Genomic DNA, 23627 nt, shown 5'->3' with positions numbered 1-23627 from the left:
TCCTCAGCCAAAGATATCTTCATGGATCACTAGAAGAAATAGGCCCAGAGCTGGGCTCCTACACAGATCTTTCTATTACCTTTACAAGGATTTTTTTCTTCAGCTTTAACAGATACAAATGATTCAGAATGTAAGTGAAAAATGACAAACCTATAAAAAGAATCAAAACAGTATACAACACTGCACCCTATCCATGGAGACAAATGGATCTTTGTGTTCAAGTGCAACCATACTGAACAGATGACAAAAGTTTTATAGGTAAGGCTTTACATCTAAAACAGGAGATATTTTATTTATTGCCTCTTGATAATATAAACATTTTGCAGAGAGGGGCAACAGACTTTTTCACTTCAAAGACAGACCAAAAACATAAGGCAGCTATATCTCTAACTTCAGGCAATGCTATAATCTTTTAAAGCATGATACAAAAAAGCAGTTGGAAAAATTAGGTTACTTACATAAGAGGAATAAATTTAGCTCTTGCCAAAAGGCTTCCAATATAATTCGCAGCAGCTTGCCTGATGATGGCAGGGTTATTTGGATCCTGCAATTTTTTCCAAAGATGTTCCAAAAATGCTTCTGCAAATCCCTATAACAAAAGAAGGTATTGGTCTGATCACTTTTAATGCTTAAGATATTCTAGCTATCAAAATCCTAAGATTTTAACTCACCAATGTGGGAAAACTCTAGTATCTGTTATATAGCTAGATAAATAATGAATATTGTTACCATGGTTCTTATTTTGAAAACACCTTGAAATAAAATTAAAAACAAAAGGCTCCCCCCAGCATTAAATAATCCAATGGATCCCAAAACAAACTGAGCATCAAATCAAAATCAACCTTACAGCCCTAGCCAGTTTTGCTCAGTGGTTAGAACATTGGCCTGCGGACTGAAGGATCCCGGGTTTGATTCCGACCAAGGGCATGCACCTTGGCTGCAGGCTCGATCCCTAGGCCCAGTCAGGGCGCATGCCAGATGCAACCAATTGATGTGTCTCTCTCACACTGATGTTTCTCTCCCTCTCCCCCTTCCTCTCTCTCTGAAAAAGCAATGAAAAAAATATCCTTGGGTGAGGATTAAAGAAAAAAATAAAAAACAAAACAATCAGCCCTACAGATTCAGTAGGTTTGTGACAGGGCTTTGCAGTTGCCTATTTTAAAAGTTCTACAAAGTGATTTGATGTTTGGCAAGAAACTGGAAACCAGTGATGATCCACACTCACATGGAAACCCCTTCTGCAGGACCTTTCAGAGTGCAAAGTAACCCTCCAGTGTTTGACTGCATGAACTGAATGAACTTCACCAGCATGTGCAGTAACTTGACTAATTATGCTAATCAGAGAAAAAACAGACTGAGTAAGCTTCTTTTTAACAAAGGATGCAACCTCCAATTTTTTCCAAATAGCTCTTTTCAAGTTATTAACACATACTTTGACACAGACTGATTTTAACCATTTTACCCATGACCCTGCTGATTGTTCTAGAAAGCTACAAAATAACTGCAAAGGAGAAGAGTCTTCCAATAACTTTTTTTCCCCCAAAATAGAAAACCAAAGCCTAAAGTTTTAAAATTGTGATTAAAAAGTTGGTTTGGGCTAGCTAGGATGAACAGAGAGAGAATAAAAGTAATAAACAGTTAAATATCCCATCTGAGATTTTATTTATTTTTTAAATATATCTTTATTGATTTCAGAGAGAGGAAGGGAGAGGGGGAGAGAGAAAAACATCAATGATGAGAGAATCGTCTTTGATCGGCTGCCTCCTACACACCCCCAACTGGGGATTGAGCCTGCAACCCGGGCATGTGCCCTGACAGAGAATCAAACCTCGATCTCCTGGATCCTAGGTCGATGCTCAACCGCTGAGCCATGTCCAGCCAGGCCCATCTGAGATTTTAATAAAAGGCTCAAATTAAGGGGACGCACACTACCTAGTGGACCAAATGCAGGATGACATTTCCAGAGCACTTGGCTGAGCAGAAAGGCAGCAATGCCCTTTGCTCTTTGACACATTTAAGGGCAGATCCTTTATTAGTGGTACTAATAAAATGAACTCAAGAAAAAGAAATACCTGTGATCTCCCTATACTACTCCCTCTATCCCCCAATTTTTAAGGGAAAGTGTGGGCGAGAATGATAATGATAATGATATACTCACCAATTTAAAGCTACAGAGATAAAACATGAAAAACTGGACATGGCAGGAGGCATGGGTGGGCAACAGGAGTTTGTCAAAGATGATTATGAGATCTCGATATAAATCCTTTGTTTTGTTGATATCAATCTTACCTACAGAGAAAACATGGCATTTGTTTTATAAATACATCATTTTCACACTACCAGTTTCATTTACCAAATTTTAAAAAGAAAAAAAAAAGCTATGATTACACAAAATGCCATTTTTATTTTTCACAAATTTTCCTTTTCAAGTATAATAATAACCCAGCTCTGGCAAGAAAACAGGCCCTCACCACACACACACTGCTCTGATGCCACAACTGCCCTTCTAAAGGGCAATTTTACAATTCATGGGGCAGAAGTCCTCTGATCCAGTAACTCTACTGTTAGGAGCTTATTAAAGCAAATGATTGAAGATAATGTACAAGGATGTTCATTACACTGTTATTTATAATGACATAAAAGGGGCGGAGATAAAAGAAACCAGTTAAATCCATATGATCAATAGCAACTATTTTAAAAGAACAGTGAATGGTAAAAGGTCCACAACAGGTGAAAAGGGCAGATTATGGAACACTACATATAGTGTGACTCCCAAATCCACCGAAAAACACACTCATACATATACACATAACAGAAAAAAAAATTATCAAAATGCTAATAATGGTTTTTTGAATAGTAGGAATGAGGCTATTTAAAATGCCTTTTAAAATTCTTTCCTATAGTTTCCAAATTTTTTTCTAGTCGACATGTATTACTTGTACAACAGCAAAAAAGCTAAAATAGTAACTTAGTCAACCCAGATTCAAGTCTTATTCTGCATAGCTGAGTTTCATTCTTAAATCTAAGCAATGTGAATGAAAAAAATTCTGTTTTCATAAAAGTTCCATGAGGACAAGAAGCATATTGATTTGTCCACTTCAGTACCAACATAGAACTAAGACCCTCTAAACTCAGTACATAACACCAAGCACCATATTATCAATGTCTACTACACCATTCTTAAATGTCTTGAACAACTTGAGAGTAATGTGATCTCCACCTAAAACTGACCAAGTGCCATATATAACCTTTTTTTAAAAAATGTGCCTCAGGCATGAAACAGCTCTGACCACCAACACAGGCATCAAGCTAGGATGAACTAACTACGGAGTGCATGTCTGCTTTGCCCCTGATTGATACAAGAGCAACACCACCAATCAGGTGTTTCCTTGCCCATTGCCAAGGGGTGCCATATATATACTCTTATAACACAATAGTCAGTAAAAAGATTAAGGGCTTTGAAGACATATAACTGAGCCTGAATCCCAGTGACACCATTTTCAAGCTATGTTATATTGGCAAGTAACTTAATCTCTCTAAACCTTCTTTTTCTCATTCAAAATAGGGATTTTTACAGGATTTTTATCAGTACTAGATAATGTTTGAAAACACCCAACACAGAGCGAGGTGCATGATAGGTATTCAATAAACAGTAGCTATTGTTACCATCTACATAGCAGACATCCTTAACGTAGGACAAAAGTAAAGACAGCAGGATGTCCAGACGTTCGGCAACAGGATGTACCATCCGATTGAGCCTTTCAGGGTCAGCTTTTGTTTCATGTTCAGTCACTTCGTCTTCATCCTTTGGAGACAATATAAAAATTGACATTAAAAAATTCAGGAAAAGTAGTTTAGTGGGAAAATTGTTGGAGGCAATTATTTCCTTTAACAATAAAACAAACCCTGGCTAGTGTAGCTCAACAGTTAGAGCATTGCACTGAAGGGTCAAGGGTTTGCTCCCCGGCCTGCGGGCATGTGCAGGAGCAACCATCGCTCACATTAGTGTTTCTCTCTCCCCCCCTCCCCCACCCTTCTACTCTCTGAAAAGCAATGGGAAAAATATCCTCAGGTGGGGATTAACAAACAAACAAAAGAAGATAAAACTAAGAAAATACATATATACCATTCCAGGCAGGGGCTCTCAACCAGAGGTGTTAATCAGAACCAATTGTGGAATTCAAAATAAAAGCACAGGTTCAGAGCCTGGCGTCTGATTCCCATCTAGAAGACCCTTGTAGAACACGGACATGCAAACATCACAGATGTCCCCAGCTCCTGGCACCCACTGTGGGGGCACTGTTGGCCAGGTCTCCTTTCCCAGGACAAGGCACCCATCCCCCAGCTACTGTGAATGTTGGCTGCCAATAGCTCACAGCCGACCCCCTTCTCCAGAGAACTACCCTCAGCAGAACAGGAACCAGAACTGCCCTTGCACTCCTTCCAGCAACGCCCCCACCAATGAACTAATGACTGACTGACAAGGGATCATCAGAGGCCAACCTTGTCTCAAGCTGGGACAAACTCTGTGGTGCAACCATGTTCCAGAGCTCTTGGTGGGATCAGGCTGTAGATGCTTTCCAACTGAGACCAAACTCTTGCCTAGGTCCTTCCCCTGCAATTTCCTGCTTCCTCACACCCTTGTCCAAGGGCACCTGAATCCACATCTCAGGCTCTCCTCCCAGTAAACCCAACTTAAGACATTGTCCCAGGTAGAGAAGTACCGCGTTAAGGTATACAACTTACAAAAAACAAACTGGTGTCTCTTCTATTTTTCACCCCCTCACCGATGACAATGTGGTTACAAAAACAAACATAAACAATGAAGGTGAAGCATGCTTTCCCAAACCCAAATTCAAACCTTGGAAATAAACCAACATGTTGCAGTAAGCAACATGGAAGTAAACCACTTCATTTAAGTCACTTTTTTAAAAAAATTCACTTTCAAGTTTGCTGAACTACGATTTTAAACTGAAGGAGATGGGATGCCAATAGCTGTCTCTTCCCACCCTCTGTAATTATATAACCGTGTGTGCCTGCTTTCACTAACAAATGCTGACCATGTTAAACAGTCCTTCTGTGGCATCTGTTCCACTACCAGTTTGAGCTGCTATTTCCTCAGCATCTTCAATATCCTGCCGAGATGCATTCACCTACATTATAACAAAGAGTAAAAAAAGAAAACATTTAAAATACAATTACATTATTTGGGAACAGAAAATTCAGGAACTGATATATATATACCTTAAAGGTGTCCAGATTAGCACCATAACTCATTACATAATTAAGGTGCAAACCTACAAATTGGTTTGGGTCATGGAGGAATTTACAAGATTATAAATCAAGCCCCTTTTACTATATATTTATTTGGCTTCAACAAACTCATCTATTCCAACTCCTACTATACACAAGATACTCACATACATGCTGCATATGTATAAGCTTCATATCATCAATTTACTGAGCAGGAAAACTATGAAATGCAAGTCAAACTTGAATTATTGAATATTTCTTGTTATATAACCCTTCAAATGTCTTTTAAAAATATCATTCAAATTATGCCTTTTTTACTAATCTGAACATGACCTTTCTAAGTGTACTCTAGAATGTTCCATTAAATATAAAGCAGACAAGAATTTACAAAGATTGTGTATGCAGCAGGGCAGAGGGTAAACTCCAAGCGAGCACTGTGGCAACCTGCAAAACCTCCAGCACTTGCTAGACTTGCCTCATTACAGCCTCTTTCTCCCCTACAGTATCAGTGTTCTCCTCCATCAACTCACCTCCACAGTCCACAAACCTCAAGTCTCCCTAGCCCTAGCACATGCCTCTGACCCTGCCTCATCCTCTCTTTACACCACAAACCCTCACTGGGATCTCTAACCCCACTTCCTAACCATCCACACTCTCTAAAATGCAGTGTCTCCCTCCCCACTGACAAAGCAACAGACTACCTCCCAATCACCAAACCCAAGGACTTTTGCTTCCTCCTTCCCCTTAAAAATGTCAGCCATATTTCATGCTGCTGAACAAACCCTTCTTTCTTCCAGATCCTTCCCCCACGTTATCTACCCCCTTGGTTTTCTTCCCACTTCCGATCAGACTTCTGCTCTCCTATCCTAAATTGCATCATTCCACAGGTTTGTACTCAGTCCCCTACCTGCCGCTACAGCTGCCTGGAGAGTATTCACCCACCAGCTTTCCACCTGTACGCCTCAATCCATCCAAAACAGAGCTCATCATCTTCCAGCTTCCTCCTGACTTTTCTCGGTACTGTTAATGTCTACACCAAGATTCTATTCCACAGGGAGCTAAATTTGAAGGATTCCTTTCCTTTACCCCCTACCTCTCTGCTTCCTACCCAGTCTCAAGGACCAGTTCACCTTTATTCCACAATGTCAAGAGAAGCCACCACTTTCTTTCACTTGTATTGCAGGCCTCTTTATATGCCTTCCTGACTCCTGATTACATCAGACCTCCTGGCTCATAACAATGAATGTGTTCCATTCATAGCACTTACCACAACTATACTTTTATATTGGTGTGACTGTCTAATTAATGCCATGTGACCCAATCATGAGAGGAATGTAACCCCTAATACATCAATGAATCTCAACAAATATATAAAGAAACGAATCGAAAGTAGAACTATGGATTCTCTTCCATTGCTACTAGTTTCAAATACTATGATTATAACAAATATATTTAATAAAGGAAAATCAAGGAGAAAAACAGATTATTAAATACTTACATCCAATTTGAGTAGCTTTTCAATGACAAGCTCCAGAATGTCATGCCGCAGAGTTGGAAAATATACACTAATTCTTAGTAAGTTATGAACATAACATTCCTAAAACATAAAAAGATGAACATTTCAACAGAAAATGTTTCAGTTATGTAAGCATCAATTACACAATCTTTAGTTCCAATTACGTAAGTAGAAAAATAGGCTATCCAGTAACACAGAAACCATGGTTATATACTCAGTTTCCTGTTGCCATGTCACAATATGCAGTTCAGTATAATTAATCAAATTACCCCCAATAAAATTAATCTGTAATTGGTACACTTCTACAGTGTTTTTAAAACAGGTTTGTTGAGATATAACTCATGTACAATTCACCCATTTAAAGTGTACAGTTCAAAGGTTTTTAGTATATTCAGAATTGTACAACCATCGCCATAATTTTAGAATATTTTCATCACTCCACAAAGAAACCCTGTTATCTTTTAGTAAAGAACCTCTCCCCAGCCCTCAGTAACCACTAGTCTATTTTCTGCCTCTACATTGCCTATACTAGACATTTCACTAAATGGAATCTTAAATTATGTGGGTTTTCAGGGTTCACTCATGGTGTAGCAAGTAATCCATTCAACTGCCAAATACTATTCCATTGTACACATACCACCCACATTTTATTTATTAGCTGATTAAACATTTGGTTGTCCCCATATTCTGGCTATGATGAATAATGCTGCTTGGAACATTCGTGTAAGCTTTGTGTGGACAAATGCTCCCATTTCTCTTGGGTATATACTCAGCAGAGGAAATGGAGGGTCATGTGGTTTTTTTGAGGAACTGTCAGACTGTTTTCCAAAGCAGCTGCACCATTTCCCATTTTACATTCTCATCAGGAACGTGCAAGGGTTCCCGTTTCTCCACATCGCGTTACTTATCTTTTTAAATAGCCATTCTGGTAGGTGTGAAGTGGTACCTTATTTTGGTTTGACTAGCGTGTCCCTGATGGCTAATAATTTTCAGCTCTTTGTATGCTCATTGGCCACTTGTATATCTTTTTTGGAGAAACACCTACTGAGATCCTTTGCCCATTTTAAATTGAGTTATTTGCCTTTATTATTGAGTTAAGAGTACTTTAAATAGTCTAGATATCTTTATCCAATATACAATTTGCAAACATTCTCTCCTATTTCAGTTGTCCTTTCACTTTATTGAAGGTGTCCTATGAAGCACAACTGTTTTTAATTTTTTTTTAAAATCCTCACCCAAGGATGTTTTCATTGATTTTAGAGAGAGAGGAAGAGAGAGGGAAAGAGAGAAACACCAATGTGAGAGACAAACATTCCTCGGTTGCCTCCCATACGTGCACCACCGGGGATCAAACCCAAAACCTGGGTATGTGCAACCGGGAACTGAAACTGCAACCCTCTGGTGCACTGGACAACGTCCAACCAACTAGGCCACACCAGCCAGTATACTTTTAATTTTGTTGTTATTGTTAATCCTCACCCTAGGATATTTTTTTCCATTGATTTTTAGATAGAGTGGAAGGGAGGGGGGAAGGAGGGAGAAAAACATCGATGTAAGAGAGACACATCGGCTGGTTGCCTCCTGCACGAGGCAGAACCGGGGATTGAACCTGCAACCCAGGTACGTGACTTTGACTGGAAGTCGAACCCACAACCCTTCCATCCATGGGCCAACACTCTAACCACTGAGCACACTGGCCAGGGCCAGGGCCAGGGCCTTTTTAATTTTTATGAAGTTCAATTTATGCACTTTTTCTCTGGTGGTTTTTTCAGGTGTTATATCCATAAACTGTTGCCTAATCCAAAGTCACAAAAATATTAACCTATGTTTTCTTCTAAGAGTTTTTGTTAGCTTTTACATTGAGGTCTTTTATCCATTTCAAGTTCATTTTTGTATATGGTCTGAGGAGGGAATCCTACTTCATCTCTGCGTGTAGGTATCCAATTGTCCCAGAACCACTTGTTGAAAAAGACTATTCTTTTCCCCATTAAACTGTCTCATACAACTGGGTTTTGTATATTGATCTTATACTCTGTGACCATGTGAATTAATCAGCTCTAATACTATTTTTGTGGATTCCTTAGGATTTTTCCTAGGGAAAAATGACATGTGACATTATGTCATCTGCAAATAGAAATAGTTTTTTTTTTTACTTCTTTTCCAGTCTGGATGCCTTTTCCTTTTCTTGCCTAACTGCTCTGGCTACAATCTCTAGTAAAATACTGAGCAGAAGTGGAGAAGCAGACATCTTGTTTTATTATCTAGAGGAAAGTTTTCAGTCTTTCACTACGGGGTAGGATGTTAGCTGTTTTTCATAGATGACCTTTATCAGACTGAAAAAGGTCCCCTATTTTTGTCATGAAAGAGTTTTGGTGTTTGTCAAAAGCTTTTTCTACATCTATTAGAATGATCACGTGGGTTTTGTCATTTATTCTATTGACATGGTGGGTTATAGTAATTGATTTGGAGTATTAAATCAATCTTGTATCCCTAGGATACATTTCACTTGGTCATGGTGCATAATTCTGTTTATCTGTTGCTAGATTCAGTTTTCTAGTATTTTGTTGAGGACTTTTGCATCTATGTTCATAAGAGATACAGGGTTTATAATATTCCACTTGAAGCACACTATCACAAACATTAGCAAAATGTATTTTATGCTTAGAAGGGAACCACTATCATTTATTAAAAACAACACAGATGATCTAAAACTTGGAAAGGAAGAGGTAAAACTTAAAGAATTCATCTACAGAAGGCTCTGCCTTCATGTTCAAATAAGGCATATCTCTAACTGATATTACATGAACTATTACCTTCTAGTAGTTTTATCTGTATAATCATTAAATCTATTCAGATATTTCTGAAATGGGCTCTGCCCCGGATTTGCACATAGAAATCAAAGGGAGCAACAGTGGGGGTCCTCAGTCACTTGCCAAGAAAGGCATCTGAGTCAAATTCTCAGACCTAACAGTATTACAACCAAATCTACATGTAACAATTTTTCCATTATCTTCCCCATGAAAAGATTTCTTACCAATGTTCTCTCTGATTTTCGAACAAATGGAAATTTTTCTACCAGTATTGGCATAAGAAACCACGGTGTCCTATTAAAAAAAAAAAAAAAAAATCTTGAAAGGAAGTACTTCCATTCTAAGCAAATATGGATACAGGAGGCAAATGGTAACTCCTACCTCAAGCAATTAGAACTTAAAAAATTAATGTATAGCTTCAGAGAAAATCTATAACTAAGGGAAAATAAGCTTCTATTAACTCTGATATCAACAGAAAATTAAAGGGGAATTCTTTTTTTCTACAAAAGCAAATTAGCAACTTGAACTTTTTAAAAGTTAGCAAGTAAACTTACAGAGGGAACTTGAAGTCCACCCCTCCAAAAAAACCCACACAACTTAAAGCTTTTCTAGAACTGCAATTTTTATTCAAATGGCATGACACAAACACACAGAGGTCTCTCACTGAAAATTCTTGGGTATCATGATCTACTGACGATAAAAGCAAATTACAACCACTATACTTAACTTGGAGGAGAATTTGCATTCAAGTTTGAAAAAATAAAGACAATGAATAAAGAACTAAAATGTCTTTTTTTGGTAGAATGTGGTGTTATAGCAACAGGATACAAAAAACATGCAGCAACTTGAGTCTTGCTTCTATAAACAAACTGTAGTTTTCTACTAATTGATTGCAATTTTCTTAAGACTTAAATACCATGATTCAAAGTAAGTAACAAAAGTGTACTCACGATGGGACATATCTTGCTATTATTTGCAAGGCCCTGTGACATGTGTCAAAATTTGCAGGAAGATCTACAAGAGAAAAAATGAGAACATGAGCATCAAAGTAAAATTGAAAACTGAAAAGTTATGTACTTGAAGCTAAAAGCACCTGTAACCAAAACTGAATCATTTATCAGCAAAATAATAATTTCAAAATTTTTCTCCACAGCCAACTATCAATGAAGAATAAGTGGACTAACTGTGTAAGTAATGCATTAAGGGCAATTGACTACATGTTAGTACTTTTTATAAAAATCAATTCCATCAAAGGCTGCCATTAAACTTTATCATTCAGCACGCATTCTCTAAGACACAGTAGGCATTTTTTTGCTTTAACCCACTTTATACTTACTATCATCTTCATCATCAGAATCTGAAACATCTACGTCACCTTCCTTAATGACCACCCGGGCTTTTGAAGGAAAAACAAAATATGTTATTCTTCTGTCATTGACCTACACAAAAAAGTGATTTTTCCATTGTATAAACTAGTACAATGATTAAAAACAAGCAACTTTATAGTTTTTAAACAGCTAAAAATTCCTGAGTTCTAAGACTTTGCCAGATACTCACTAAAGCAAATTCGACCCATAAAAATCACAGCAACAAACGAATCTAAACACTTCCACAGATGGCATTATAGGGAAAAGACATGTACCAGAGCTGCTGCCAACGTGTACCTGGAATCTTCAATGGTCACTCAATCTCCAAAGTGTACTGGGAAGGTAGTATTTTAATAGGGAGATATTTAAAAAGTGAAAAATCAAAGCAAGCAGAGAGAAACCACTTACGAGGTACAAAATGAGAAGCAATCATGCTGAGACATGGTCTAAGGAAGACAGTCTGTGCCGATACAAGATTACCAAGAAAAGCCAAATACTCCTCCACCACTGTCTGACTTCTATTCAGCCACTGCAATCTCTAGAAGAGAGAAGAAAAAGACAAAAGAAACATTTTACTGATACAATAAATACTATTTCAAAGTACTGAATCACATACTAGTTAGTGAAATAAATGGTGAACTTACCAAGAGAATATTGATAAGCTGCTCAAAGTCTTTGGTCAAGTACATGATAGAAGAACGGAATTCTAACAGCCAGTTAATGATCTGGTCATCCTTAAGTTAAACAAAGAAAAGTACTTTCAAAATCATAAATCCTCTAAAATAACAGAGAAGATGATATCTATCTTGCATCAATCACCTATCAATAATATTTACATTAGAAAAAGAAGTCACAAACTTGGACTTAAGCCAAAATTGGGATGAAAATTTCTTAGTTTGTATCAAACTGGAAAAAGATGTTACAATAAATTTTCCCATTTTAGAAAAAAGCAATGTAGTAACTTTTATGCACAGGAAAAGGAATTAAACACAATACGTCCTTCTCACCACTTTTGTTTGCCCTAAAAAAAGTGAAAACCCCTCAAATGTTGATACCTGGGACTTGCAAATTCAAATATTATAAGACCACGAGGACCTCCACCTCCTCTATATTCATGCTGATCTGCAAGCATGTTGATAGCATTCAGTCTAAGCTGATTAACTAGAGCCATCAATCAATGTATTAATTTTCCTCAACCTAACCTGTCATAGGGTTTAAATGTATCAAGCTGTGTTATATGTAAACAATGGTTCCACTACTCCATAAAATACTTTTCAGGCAATAAAAAATTACTGTTCACAACTTTTAGTGACATGGAAAAAAACTGCTAAATGAAAAAAGAAATCTTTGACAAGTCTGGAAATTAAATTAAAATTTAACCCATGGGTATATTTCTTTCTTTTAATAAAAAAGAAAGAAAACAAGCCATGAATAAAATACAGTATCAAGTTATGTAAAATATAGTTTGTATTCGTGCATATATACAACATATGCAAGAAAAAACTAAAAGCCCCCATTTTTTAAAGAAAACAGATAATGCAGATTAAAACTCAGCAGGGAAAGAGCTCTAAACAAACAAAAGCAGTACAGTGTTATACCTATACTGACAAACTGTTAACAGACAGTGTTGTATCTAGAGTGATCGGTTTTAAAAGACAAGGTTGTACCTACAGTTATAGACTACTTACAGGGTGTATCATTTAGTGAGAACACACCAGGTGCTCAATCCCATATATATGTATCTTTCCTAATCCTACCAACACTGCAAAAGGATTTACAGTTTAGAAAAAGAGATTAATAAGCAACTTGCCCAACCAAGAAGCCAATAAAGAACCAGGTTCCAACCTGTCTGTCTGGGCCAAGGCCTAAGGTCCACCACTCTCCCACAATGCCTTGGACTACTTTCCTCCATCTTCATTCAACCACTGAATGCTTCCTATGTGCTATGTGACGAACTTCAATGAGACCATTTTCTGATGAAACCCCAAGTAAGCTGGCAGTAAAATAAAGTAAATCACAACTCATTCACAATATGGTAATTTTATAATGTCCACAATCATGAAGGGTAACATTAACAGTGGCTCACCACCACCTGAGGCAAAGACAACGAGCTAAGTCACTTAGAAATAAAATGAGTTAGCTATATTCTATCCCATTTAAAAAAGTGTGACAAAATTATAAGAATAACATTTAAACTGCGCCATTTTTTAAAGTAAATCAGCCAGCCTTCAGTGCTTTAACACCGAACTATTATCAGAAGCAAATCACTTGCCCGGCCGGGTGTGGCTCAGCAGTTGAGCATCGGCCTAGGATCCAGGCGATCAGGGTTCGAGTCCCAGTCAGGGCACATGCCCGGGTTGCGGCCTCAATCCCTGGTCGGGGGCGCGCAGGAGGCAGCCGATCAAAGACTCTCAAGTCATTGATGTTTCTCTCTCTCTCTCTTCCTCTCCTTTCCTCTCTCTGAAATCAATAAAGATATATTTTAAAAAAAAAAAAGCACATTACTTGCAACACCCTTCTAAACTAACATAGACACAATTGATGTGATTATCTGTATGTCAAGATACCAAGGATGAGAAATGCTGATATAAAATACAGTGGAACACAAAGAAAATGGTCCTTTGTACCGCAGAAGAAGGCAAGAGTCAAGGAAAGCTTCAAACAGGAAGTGATGCTTCTGCTGTCTTTAAACAGAGAGAGTGCTCTCTGGGACTAGATTCCTTACACAGGGAAAAGAATGTTTACAAAAAAACGAAAGTAGTTCAGTATGGCAGGAATACATGGTGAGCAAGCCAACAGATAAATCTGGGGAGCACAGTGGGGTCAGATAAATCACCAAAGTCCTTGTAAGACAGATTTGCAATTAGAAAGATCTGCTGGAAGTGTGGGAATGGGCTGAATGAACAACCATGTGCTTAGAGAGAACCAGGGAAAGTTCAATTACAAAAGATGACATTTCAGCTCGATCTCAAAGACTAGGAGTTTTGTAGATTACAGTAATTATACTGTAGATGGTCCCCTACTTATGATGATTTGACTTACAATTTTTTGACTTCCCAATGGTGATAGATACCCATTCAGTAGAAACCGTACTTCAAATCTTAAACTTTAATCTTTTCCCAGGCTAGTGATACGCGGCATAAAAGCTCTCTCATAAAGCTGGGTAACAGTAGCAAGATGATTTTGTCCAACTGCAGGTTGACATTAAGTGTTCTGAACATGCTTAAGGTAGGCTAGGCTAAGCTATGGTATTTGGTAGGTTAGGTGTATTAAATCCATTTCTGACGTAGTATTTTCAACTTATGATAGGTTGAATCCCATCATAAGTCGAGGAGCACCTGTAATAGTAAACACTAATATAATATTTTGTGCCAGGTACTGTTCTAAGACATTAACATATATTAACTCATTTAATCCTTACAACCACTCCATGAGGTAGGCATTACCACTGGTTCCCATTTTATAGATGGGGGCACCAAGGCACAGAAGTGCAGTAATTTACCATCAGTCACAAAGCTATTAAGGGAAGGAGGCCATTTAGCCAGGTACAGAGAACCTCTTGCACCCAGAAAGAAAAGGCACATACAGAGGTATAAAGATGAAAATAAGTGGCGAATTCATGAAACGAAGTGTCTAGTGAGCCTGAACACAGAAAAAATGCTACAGGCCATACAAAGCCAATCCTTTATTCTTCAATAAGTATGAAGTTTTTCAGTAATTACATGTTTAGCATGTGCTTTGGAGAGGATTTAGGCTGCACTATTGAGGATAAGTTTGGGGCAGCAGCGGGGGAACATGAGATAGAGGAGAACTGGAACCTGGAGACTACTAGAGAGATTACTGAAAGAACCTAGACATGAGATAACCACAAAACAAGACTCAAAAAAATTTCCTCCAAAGGATTTGGTAAATCAAAGGATATGAGGGTGAGAGACCAGAAAGACTCCAAGGTTCCTAGCTCAAGAACCAGGGGAACAATAAGTTAGTTTAGCACATAAACAAGGCTTCAGAAGGAGTAGGTTTGGAAGAGAGAGAATGCCAAGTTTAGGCATATGTAACACTTGTGGGCTGGCAGTTAAGAAACACATCTAGAGCCCACAAGAGCAATCTGAGCTACAGATATAAATTTGGCAGTTATCAGGACACAGGTAGATTTCAAAGCCATGAAAGTATAAAGAGATCACACAGGAAGAATCTGTAGAGTGAGAAAAGTGTCACATTTGGAAACCCAATCAACACCAAATTTAAGAAGAACCTGATTAGAGATAAGTGGTAGGAAGACAGAGAAACTAAAGGAGAGGTTTCAAGAAGTGGGTGGCCAAGTGTCAACTACTACAAAGAATTAGTATGAGGCTTGAAAAAAACAAAAGCCCATCAAAACCAGCATGTAAGAAATCACTGGTAATCTTTTCATAGTAATTACAGCAATGGCCTTAACCATGAATGAGAAATGAGAAAGTGCAGACCATCAGCAGGAACAACAGCTAACAATTACAAAGCCCTTGCTTTAATAAGGCCTGTTCTTAGTGCTTCTTATATATTAACTCACTGGATCCTCTTAAAACCTCTATGTTTAAAAACCCTCTATTGTTTTTCTGGTTTTACACAGAGGAAGCAAAGGCAGAGGGACTGAACAATTTGCCCAAGATCCCAACCCAGATAACAGTGGAGTTGGAATTTTATCCCAGGTCATCTGACTACCACTGCCATGATAAAAGACTATTCTTTCCAAAATTGGGTGATAAAGGAGGAAAAGGGAAACAAAATGTATTGAGTTGTTACTACATGACAGGTATACACTGTATCTTGAACTCTGAAACACTGAAAGAGTAGCTGCTTGAAAGACAAGTCTGTTCTTTCTTTGTTTTATTTTGTTTTTGCGTTGGAGAGACATGAGCGTTGCCTACACAATAGAGGAAAAGAGGTATTAGAAAGGAAAGATTAAAGCAGGGTTTCTCAACCTTGGGACCACTGACACTTTGGGCTGGATAATTCTTTGTTGAGGAGGGCTGCCTTGTGAATCGTAGAATGTTTAGCAGCATCCCTGCCATCCACTCATTAGAGGCCAGTAGCACCCTTACCTTTCTCCTGTTGTGATAACCAAAAATATCTCCAAATAAAAGAAGGGGGTGAAACTGCCCCTGGTTGAGAACCACTGGACTAAAATAAGATGGGATCACAGAGAGAGCAGGTTTTAAAGGATGGAATAGGATCAAACAGAAGTGCAAACTAACATCTGTACAAAGTGGCAACAACTTTGATAATGATCAAACACAAAATTAATTACCTTTATGTCTGGATCTGACAGCTGGTTCTTCAACAACTCATAGTCATTTGTTTCACCCTTAACAAGAAGGGGGGGGGGGGGAGATGAAGTCTTAATTGCTTTGGTTTCCTGTTAAAGATCAACAGCAGGACTTTTAACTATATCTTAGTATCTGATGAAATTACAAAAGGAACACTGTGACTTCCACGTATCAGTTGAGGATTATAAAATCGTGACTACAAAAATTTTAAAACTTATGTTAGTAGAGCTAGGGGGCTTAGAAAAAAGAAAATGACAATTAAAAAGCCATTTAAATAGGAATACTTGTATACTGACATTTCAGTATGATAGTTGATACTATCCACTCACATATAAGGATATAAATGCATATTATATATAAAATAGCCATTATGTCAATTATACCTCAATTTAAATAAAACAAAAGTCATTCATATTTCCCCTCCATTGCTGAGATTTAGTGGAATCACTTTTAAACTAACACAAAACCAAACCCCCAAAAATCCCTATTAACAGAGCTGGTTTACTATCCTTAAGAAATAAAATGCCGTTTGTTCTACGGTTTTTTTACTCTAGCACTTGCTGAATTTTTAAAAACATACCATGTAAATAAAGCAGCTGAGTAGGTGAAACCTCAGCAAGAGGGTATTACTCTAATTTTGAGCTGATAGCATCGTGCTATTATTAAATATCTGATTTCAAGACGGATGTCTAAAACACACATTATTATGTTAACTGGTCTTTAGTATAATAGCTATCATTGTATTCTAACCAACAGCAAAAAAAACAAACCTCAATGTCAATTATATCTCAATGAAGGGGGGGGGCACAGGACACACACACACCAAACTTCATGTGTTATTTGTTACCTTTTTGTACTTCAGCAAGACTTCTGTCACTGTTCCACCAAATCGAACAGTTTTTCTTGGAGGAGAGTTGAAGAAGTCATTTTCTAATTCAAGCATATCTGAAATCCTGTACAACCAAGATTATCAAGCTATTAAGTGTATGACAGAGAATGATAAAAATTACAAGTCAACATTTATCAAACCATCATCATTCAGTGAGCCAACTGGCCTCCCTGTTTCCACTCTTATCCCCCAACAATCCATTCTCCACTCGGAGATCTAATATTTCAAACACTTAAAACAGATCATGCTACTCTACTCTCCTGCTTAAACTCTCCAAAGGTTTCCTGCTTCACTTAGAACACAAATCCAAACTCCATACTGTGGTCTTCAAGGTCCTCATTAATCTGGCCCCCACCTACCACTCTGGCCTCATTCCCAACTACTTACTGTACTACAGCCAATGTCCTTTCTCTTTTTTTCTTAATTTATCTTTATTGTTGAAAGGATTACAGATGTCCCCCTTATTTCCCCCAATGATCCCCTCCATACCACCCCCACCCCCTCCCCAGGCCTTCCCTGAACTATTGTTTGTCCATCGGCTATGCATATATGCATATAAGTTCTTTGGTTAATATCTTCCCACCCCAGATGTCCTTTCCATTCTTCAAATTTGCTGAGCTGGTTCCCATTTCCCTTGCTGTTCCCTCTATCTCAGTGATTTTCAACCTTTTTCATCTCATGGCACATATAAACTAATACTAAAATTCTGCCACACACCATTAAAAAATATACTTTTTGCCAATCTGACAAAAAAAAAAAGGTTTAATTTTGATTCATTCACACCAGATGGCTATTGTTGTGTTAGTTGTTGTCATTTTTTTTTTTTTGGACAATCTAGGGGAAAAGAGGTCAGTGCCCTGACTAAATAGTCAGGTATTGCAGGTTTTTTAAATTCTTGCGGGTTGAAAATTGCTGCTCTATCTGAAACTCACTCCCCAGATCTATACATGGCTGGGTTCTTGTCTTCATTCAAATTGAGGCTCAAATCTCAGAGAGCCCTTCCCCATCAGAAATCTGAAATACCCATCCTCCCTCCCTGCTCACATCACCCTGTTTCATTTCTTCACCTCAGTTACCACGATCTGAAATCATCCTGTTTGTCTATTTACTGTCTGTCTCTTCCTAGGCTGTAAGCTCTGCTGGGAGCAATGACTTTTTCTCTTTTGACAGACTACTGTTCCCAGTGTCTAAACACAGCAGGTAGGAGCTAACTAAATATTATGATGAATAATATTATGCCAAGCGTTTTACAAAGTTTGCTTCTTTTAAACAGATTCGTGAAAAAAATACAGTCCTAACTAATGATTCTCAGATTTAAACCCCAACGTGTCTTAGGGGGTAAAAGACTTTAAAAACTTGAACAAGATATAGACTGTTAAAAAACCATGTGTGTTGAAGCAAATCTCAAAAAAAAAAAAGATTCAATTTGTCATCAATGACAGCACTGCGCTGGTAATCCAAACAGCCTAAGAAACTCTAAATCTAGACAAATTAAAGTACCCAGGCCTGGAACGCAATGACGGAGGGAGCTCCGTGGGGAGGAAGGGGGACTCTGGGACAGAGAACAGATTCGTTTTCCCAGCTTCTCTCCCACTGCAGCATCCACTTAAGGCGCATGGGCTTACTCTTGAGAACCTGAGACGATCCTCTGCCCTCTTCTCCCGCCCCTCCCTACCAGCTCTGCCCCCAGCCCTGTCAGATCCGCTCCCCTAATCGCGGTCCTGGGCTTTGGTCCCAGCCGCTCTGAAGGAAGAGGCCCGGACTCTCACCCAGTCCTGGATGCGCCCAGCGTCTCGACCGCGGAGGCCGAAGCAGCCCCATCTCCAGGTAACCGCGTGTGAAGCACTGGGGCCGCCATTGGGCCGAATTAATGCGACGACTGCGCTTCGCGCCGGAAGTCGTGCTCCTTCCAGTACCGCCTTTGTTCCGGAAACGGCCTCGGCCAATCGGGAACCCCACGGGAGGCGAGCGCGGTGCGCCGGCGGGCTAGAGCGCCGCCAGCTTTCTCCACCTCGCCGGGCGTCGGGGGACTTTCTCCGCCCAGCGAGGCGCGGAGCCTAGAGCGGCCCCAAGTATTCCCTGGGAGGGAGGGCCCTAGGGCTCGCCCGGCCCAGCTCTGGGGTACCCAGAGAAAGAGGGGGACCCCCGGGAAGTGCTGAACGGTGGTTGGGTTCCTCGAGTATTAACTTTTTGGAGTTTAAGCGTGCCTCTGTCAAACTGAAGAAACTGAGGCCCAGTGATTAACCAAAACCCTCAGAGTGGGCAGGGGATTCGAACAACACGCCTTGAGCCAGGAAACAGCGCTATACCCACTGCACTGTCCTCAAGGACGCCAAAGACAGTCTTATCCTCACGGACACTGAGGTGTGACCAAGCGACTTACCCCAACACCTCAGAGTGTGATGATACTGGGATGAGAAATCAAAGAACGAGAGGAGACAGTTTCCGAGAGGCGTTGTTAGCCCTTAACCTGAGACTTTTAAAGGAGGTACAGCAGCCAGACCAGCAAAGCAGCGAAGGGTCTTCCAGGCAGAAGGAACAGCACATGGGAAGGTATGGAAGATTGGGAGGCAGAGGGAAAGACGGACAGCGCCTCCCCTCTGTCTCTAAGGGGAAAAACTGCAACCGTTGGAAACCCATCAAAAGTACATTATGTCATTTGCAGCAACTTGTGAAATATGAAACACTTCTGTTTTTGCAACAGGGTAATCTAGGTGTCTTACTGCTGTTATTGCTTTCCTGGCTGCTTTAGAGTTCCTGCAGAATATTGGGCAGAAAACATCAATGTCCCAAGAGCAGAGGAAATTGTGCCCTAAGGTCACCAAGATGCTACAAGATTGCCATTAGAGCAGAAGTCTCTTCCCCTATACCCCCAAAGGAAAATTACATCACAGTTCATTGGCACTGTCAGAAGTATAACTGCACTATCAAGCAATTTGACAATTACTTTATTCTTTCATTTTTAAAAAGTCTGACATGTATAAAAGAATGTTAATGTAAATTACAAAACATAATAAAATGAACAGCTATGAGTGTACCACCCAATTTATGAAAAAGAACATTAACTTGTACTATTGAAGTTTCCTGTGTGCTCCTCGCAGATCCTACCTTCTCCCTGCTTCCTTCCAAAAGTAGTCACAATCCTGATTTTTTAAAATCCTTGTTTTTGTAATTAGCATATATTCTACATATACACTATTTACTTTTGCTTCTTTGAACTTGATAAAATTATTTCCATGCTGTATTATATTGCTGCTTCTTTGTGTGTGTTTTTAAAATATATCTTTATTGATTTCAAAGAGAGGGAGAGGGAGAGAGGAGATAGAAACATCGATGAGAGAGTTGTCATTGGTCGGCTGCCTCCTGCACGCCCCTGACTGGGGATCGAGCCCGCAACCTGGGCATGTGCCCTGACCGGGAATCCAACCGCGATCTCCTGGATCCTAGGCCGATGCTCATCCACTGAGCCACACCCGGCTGGGCTGCTGCTTGTTTTCAATCAATGTTTCTAGAATCCATCCCTGTTGTATATAGTTGTATTTTATTTTCTCTGCCATATGGCATTCCATTGTATGAATATACCATGACTTATATATCTATTTTCCTATCACCAACATTTAAGTTGTTTCCTTTCTCCACCCCACACCCATATTACATACATTGCTATGAATATTCTTGTATATTCTAAACCCTGTGATAATTTTTCTAGGGTAGAATTGTTGAAGGGGATACAAGAAACAGTCCAAGAGCTTTCCAAAGTTGTGCCAATATACACTTACAGCAATATATTCTCCTTAAGCTTGAGCACAGATCCTTCCTTTTTCCAAAGCACAGCTAAGACAAGGTTGCCATGCTTAAAAATATTTTCAGTGGAAGCCTGAGCTTGCCAGAAAAATCTTAAAATAGCATAATTCACTGTTGGAAATCTTTGGTTATGTCCCTTCACTGGGGATCCTCTCCTCAGTTACTCTATTCCATGAGGCAACTTATCTTGCCAGGAAAAAAGCCTCCTTTATCAGTCTTGCCTCCACTAGAGTCCCATCTCTTTTTGTCTCCAGATCAAATCAAATAAAGACAAAAACAACAGAGCAAACAAGCATTAGCATGCCGCCTGCAGAGATGAAGCCTTGCCCACAATGCATTCATCCTTGGACCTGTGCATTACAGTTGCTCGTGATTGTTCTAAGCTGCTTCATTCCAGGATGAATTTTTGCTTTACTTTCATATACCCAGAAGACCCATTAAGCTGTTTTTTCAAAAGAGCAGTCCTCCCCTAGAGATGAATTTTACAATCATGCCTAGGGGTAGTTCTGCTGGTTAAAGCCTCTTGGCTGGAAAGTAACCGCAACTACCTCACGCTATCTTAAGCATAAAAGGAGAATCTGTTTTAAGGGCACAAGGATACCTTAAGGCATCAGAAAAGAATTTCTCATTGGCCAAGTTTGGGTCCGGTGCCCTTCTTTAACCCAGTCTAGAGAAATGAGGTCATACTGTACCAAATGGCTTCACTGAATCTTTGCTGTGGATGAGAGGGTCACTATAAATGCTCAACAAATGTTTTTCAAATGCTTGAATGTAGGGAAGAGCCAGAGCAACAATTTCTAAATAGTAAAACCAAAAGTAGATATTCCATTTGTTCCTTTCCTCTTTCCAAAGAGTCAATGATTATATTATGAGTCAATTTATAAAAACTCCATTCATTAATGAAAGATCTCATTAAAGACTATTCTCTGAAGACCATTAATTTAGAGGGTTCCTTGTCACAGCATTACAGAGGAAAAAGCAGTGTTTCTCTACCTTGGCAGTATTGCCATTTTGGGCCAGATAATGCTTTATGAAGGAAGGAGGCTGTCCTGTGTATTGTAAAATGTTTAGCAGCATCTCTGGCCTCTGCCCACTACAGCAGCATTCACCTCCTCCCTGTAGTGACAAGCAAAAATGTCTCCAAATGCCAAAAAGCCCCTGGGAGGCAATACTGCCAAAATTAAGAACCGCTGGTATAAAGCATGGCCTTAGTAAACTTTTAGTCCAATTAAAGACACAAAACATATTTGGAACAATCAGAGAACAAAAATGTAAAACATAACACAAAATATATTGTAAACAGTTGATCTTTCCTTTAATAATCTTGGGGGAACATAGGAAAAAACCATTTACCATTTTATTGTTGGAAAACAACGATGGTCATATGCAAGAGCCTCATGCTGTTTAATGCCTCTTTGGAGTGTTTTTCAGGTTTTTTACTGAAAAGATGCTAGAGAACCTTAATTTTTCCCCACAATTCCTCAGAAGGCAACTATCTGACTGAAGTTATGAATCAGTAACATATTTTCTATTGTTTTATTGGCACAATTTCAGAAATTAGCTTTATCTGTCTTTCTAACTGGCCTAACCTCAGCTTTATCTGTCCCTACAGGCTTTCCATCCAATAGTATATAACATCTACACTCATCTATTCAACAAATAACTATTGAACATCCTAGGTACCAGGCCATGTGCCCCGCATATGGAGATACGTGGTCAGCAAATACTACTACTAATGGTCCTTGCCCTCATGAAACTCACCACCTAATGAAACAGATATTGATCAAATGTGAATTTAACAGATATATTAAGTCCTTTGAAGGAGATCACATGGTGCTCTGTGGTTCCATAAGGGACAGAATTTACCTCTTTAGGGAGCTCAAGGAAGTTTCCCTGAGAAAGTGATAATGAAGGTGAAATCTAAGAACCATTAAGTATGTGCAAGACTCCATGGCAAGAATAGAAAAAGGGGATATCTCTTAGTTACATTCTTTTTATTTTTTAAAATATATCTTTATTGATTTCATAGAGAGGAAAGGAGACAGAGAGAGAGAAATGATGAGTCATTTATCGGCCGCCTCCTGCACGCCCCAGACTGGGGATCAAGCCCGCAACCCGGGCATGTGCCCTGACTGGGAATCAGACCCCGATCGCCTGGATCCTGGGTCGACGCTCGACCGCAGAGCCACGCCTGGCCAGGCAGTTGCATTCTTTTTAAAAAATTAAAATGTTCTGGTGGTGAGGGAAATGTAAAATGCCTCATTATCTTTTCTGAGCTCAAATTCAAAACTCTAAGATGATTTTTCTTAATGAGGCTATTTACAATGCAGTAAAATGATAATTATACTGATTTATTAGAAAGAAGACTCAAACTCAGGGCTGTTATATTTTAATCCAGCCTCTGCCACTAACTAGCTATGCAAGCTTAAGCAGGTCACTTACGATTTTTGTTAGTTTTGGAAGAGAGGGAAGGGACTAAACAGCCTTTAGGATTCTTAAAGTCAATGGGCAATCATGAGTAGCTGATTGGTTCATATCTATTTATTAGGTCCAAATTTATTACTGCTTCAAAATATTTATTTAAAAAACATTTATTAGATTAGAAACAACCAAAATTCCACCAGTAGGAAACAAGTTAAATTAATTATGGTGAAGCCACTGAGTGGAATACTATGTGTTCAA

The 23627-nt window shown here is 39.0% G+C and overlaps 1 protein-coding gene across 1 annotated transcript in view; it reads right to left on the bottom strand.

Moving 5' to 3' along the window:
* RRN3 (RRN3 homolog, RNA polymerase I transcription factor) overlaps positions 1-19055 on the bottom strand; it is a 28282-nt gene extending 9227 nt beyond the window's left edge. Inside the window, exons 1-13 of the mRNA XM_081133151.1 lie at positions 18911-19055; positions 17100-17205; positions 16234-16290; positions 11591-11680; positions 11355-11484; positions 10916-10975; positions 10530-10593; positions 9804-9873; positions 6752-6850; positions 5061-5153; positions 3667-3805; positions 2159-2289; positions 459-589 (exon numbers count right to left, since the gene is read on the bottom strand). Coding sequence (XP_080989277.1) covers positions 459-589; positions 2159-2289; positions 3667-3805; positions 5061-5153; positions 6752-6850; positions 9804-9873; positions 10530-10593; positions 10916-10975; positions 11355-11484; positions 11591-11680; positions 16234-16290; positions 17100-17205; positions 18911-18999 — 1259 coding nt within the window. The 5' untranslated portion in view covers positions 19000-19055. The remainder of the gene's footprint in view (positions 1-458; positions 590-2158; positions 2290-3666; positions 3806-5060; positions 5154-6751; positions 6851-9803; positions 9874-10529; positions 10594-10915; positions 10976-11354; positions 11485-11590; positions 11681-16233; positions 16291-17099; positions 17206-18910) is intronic.
* Positions 19056-23627: the final 4572 nt, after the last annotated feature.

The sequence above is a fragment of the Miniopterus schreibersii genome (genome assembly GCF_964146895.1).
Source record: "Miniopterus schreibersii genome assembly, chromosome: 3".
NCBI lineage: Eukaryota > Metazoa > Chordata > Mammalia > Chiroptera > Miniopteridae > Miniopterus > Miniopterus schreibersii.
The sequence above is the reverse complement of the archived record's forward strand: the minus strand, read 5'-3'. Positions and strand labels throughout refer to the sequence as shown.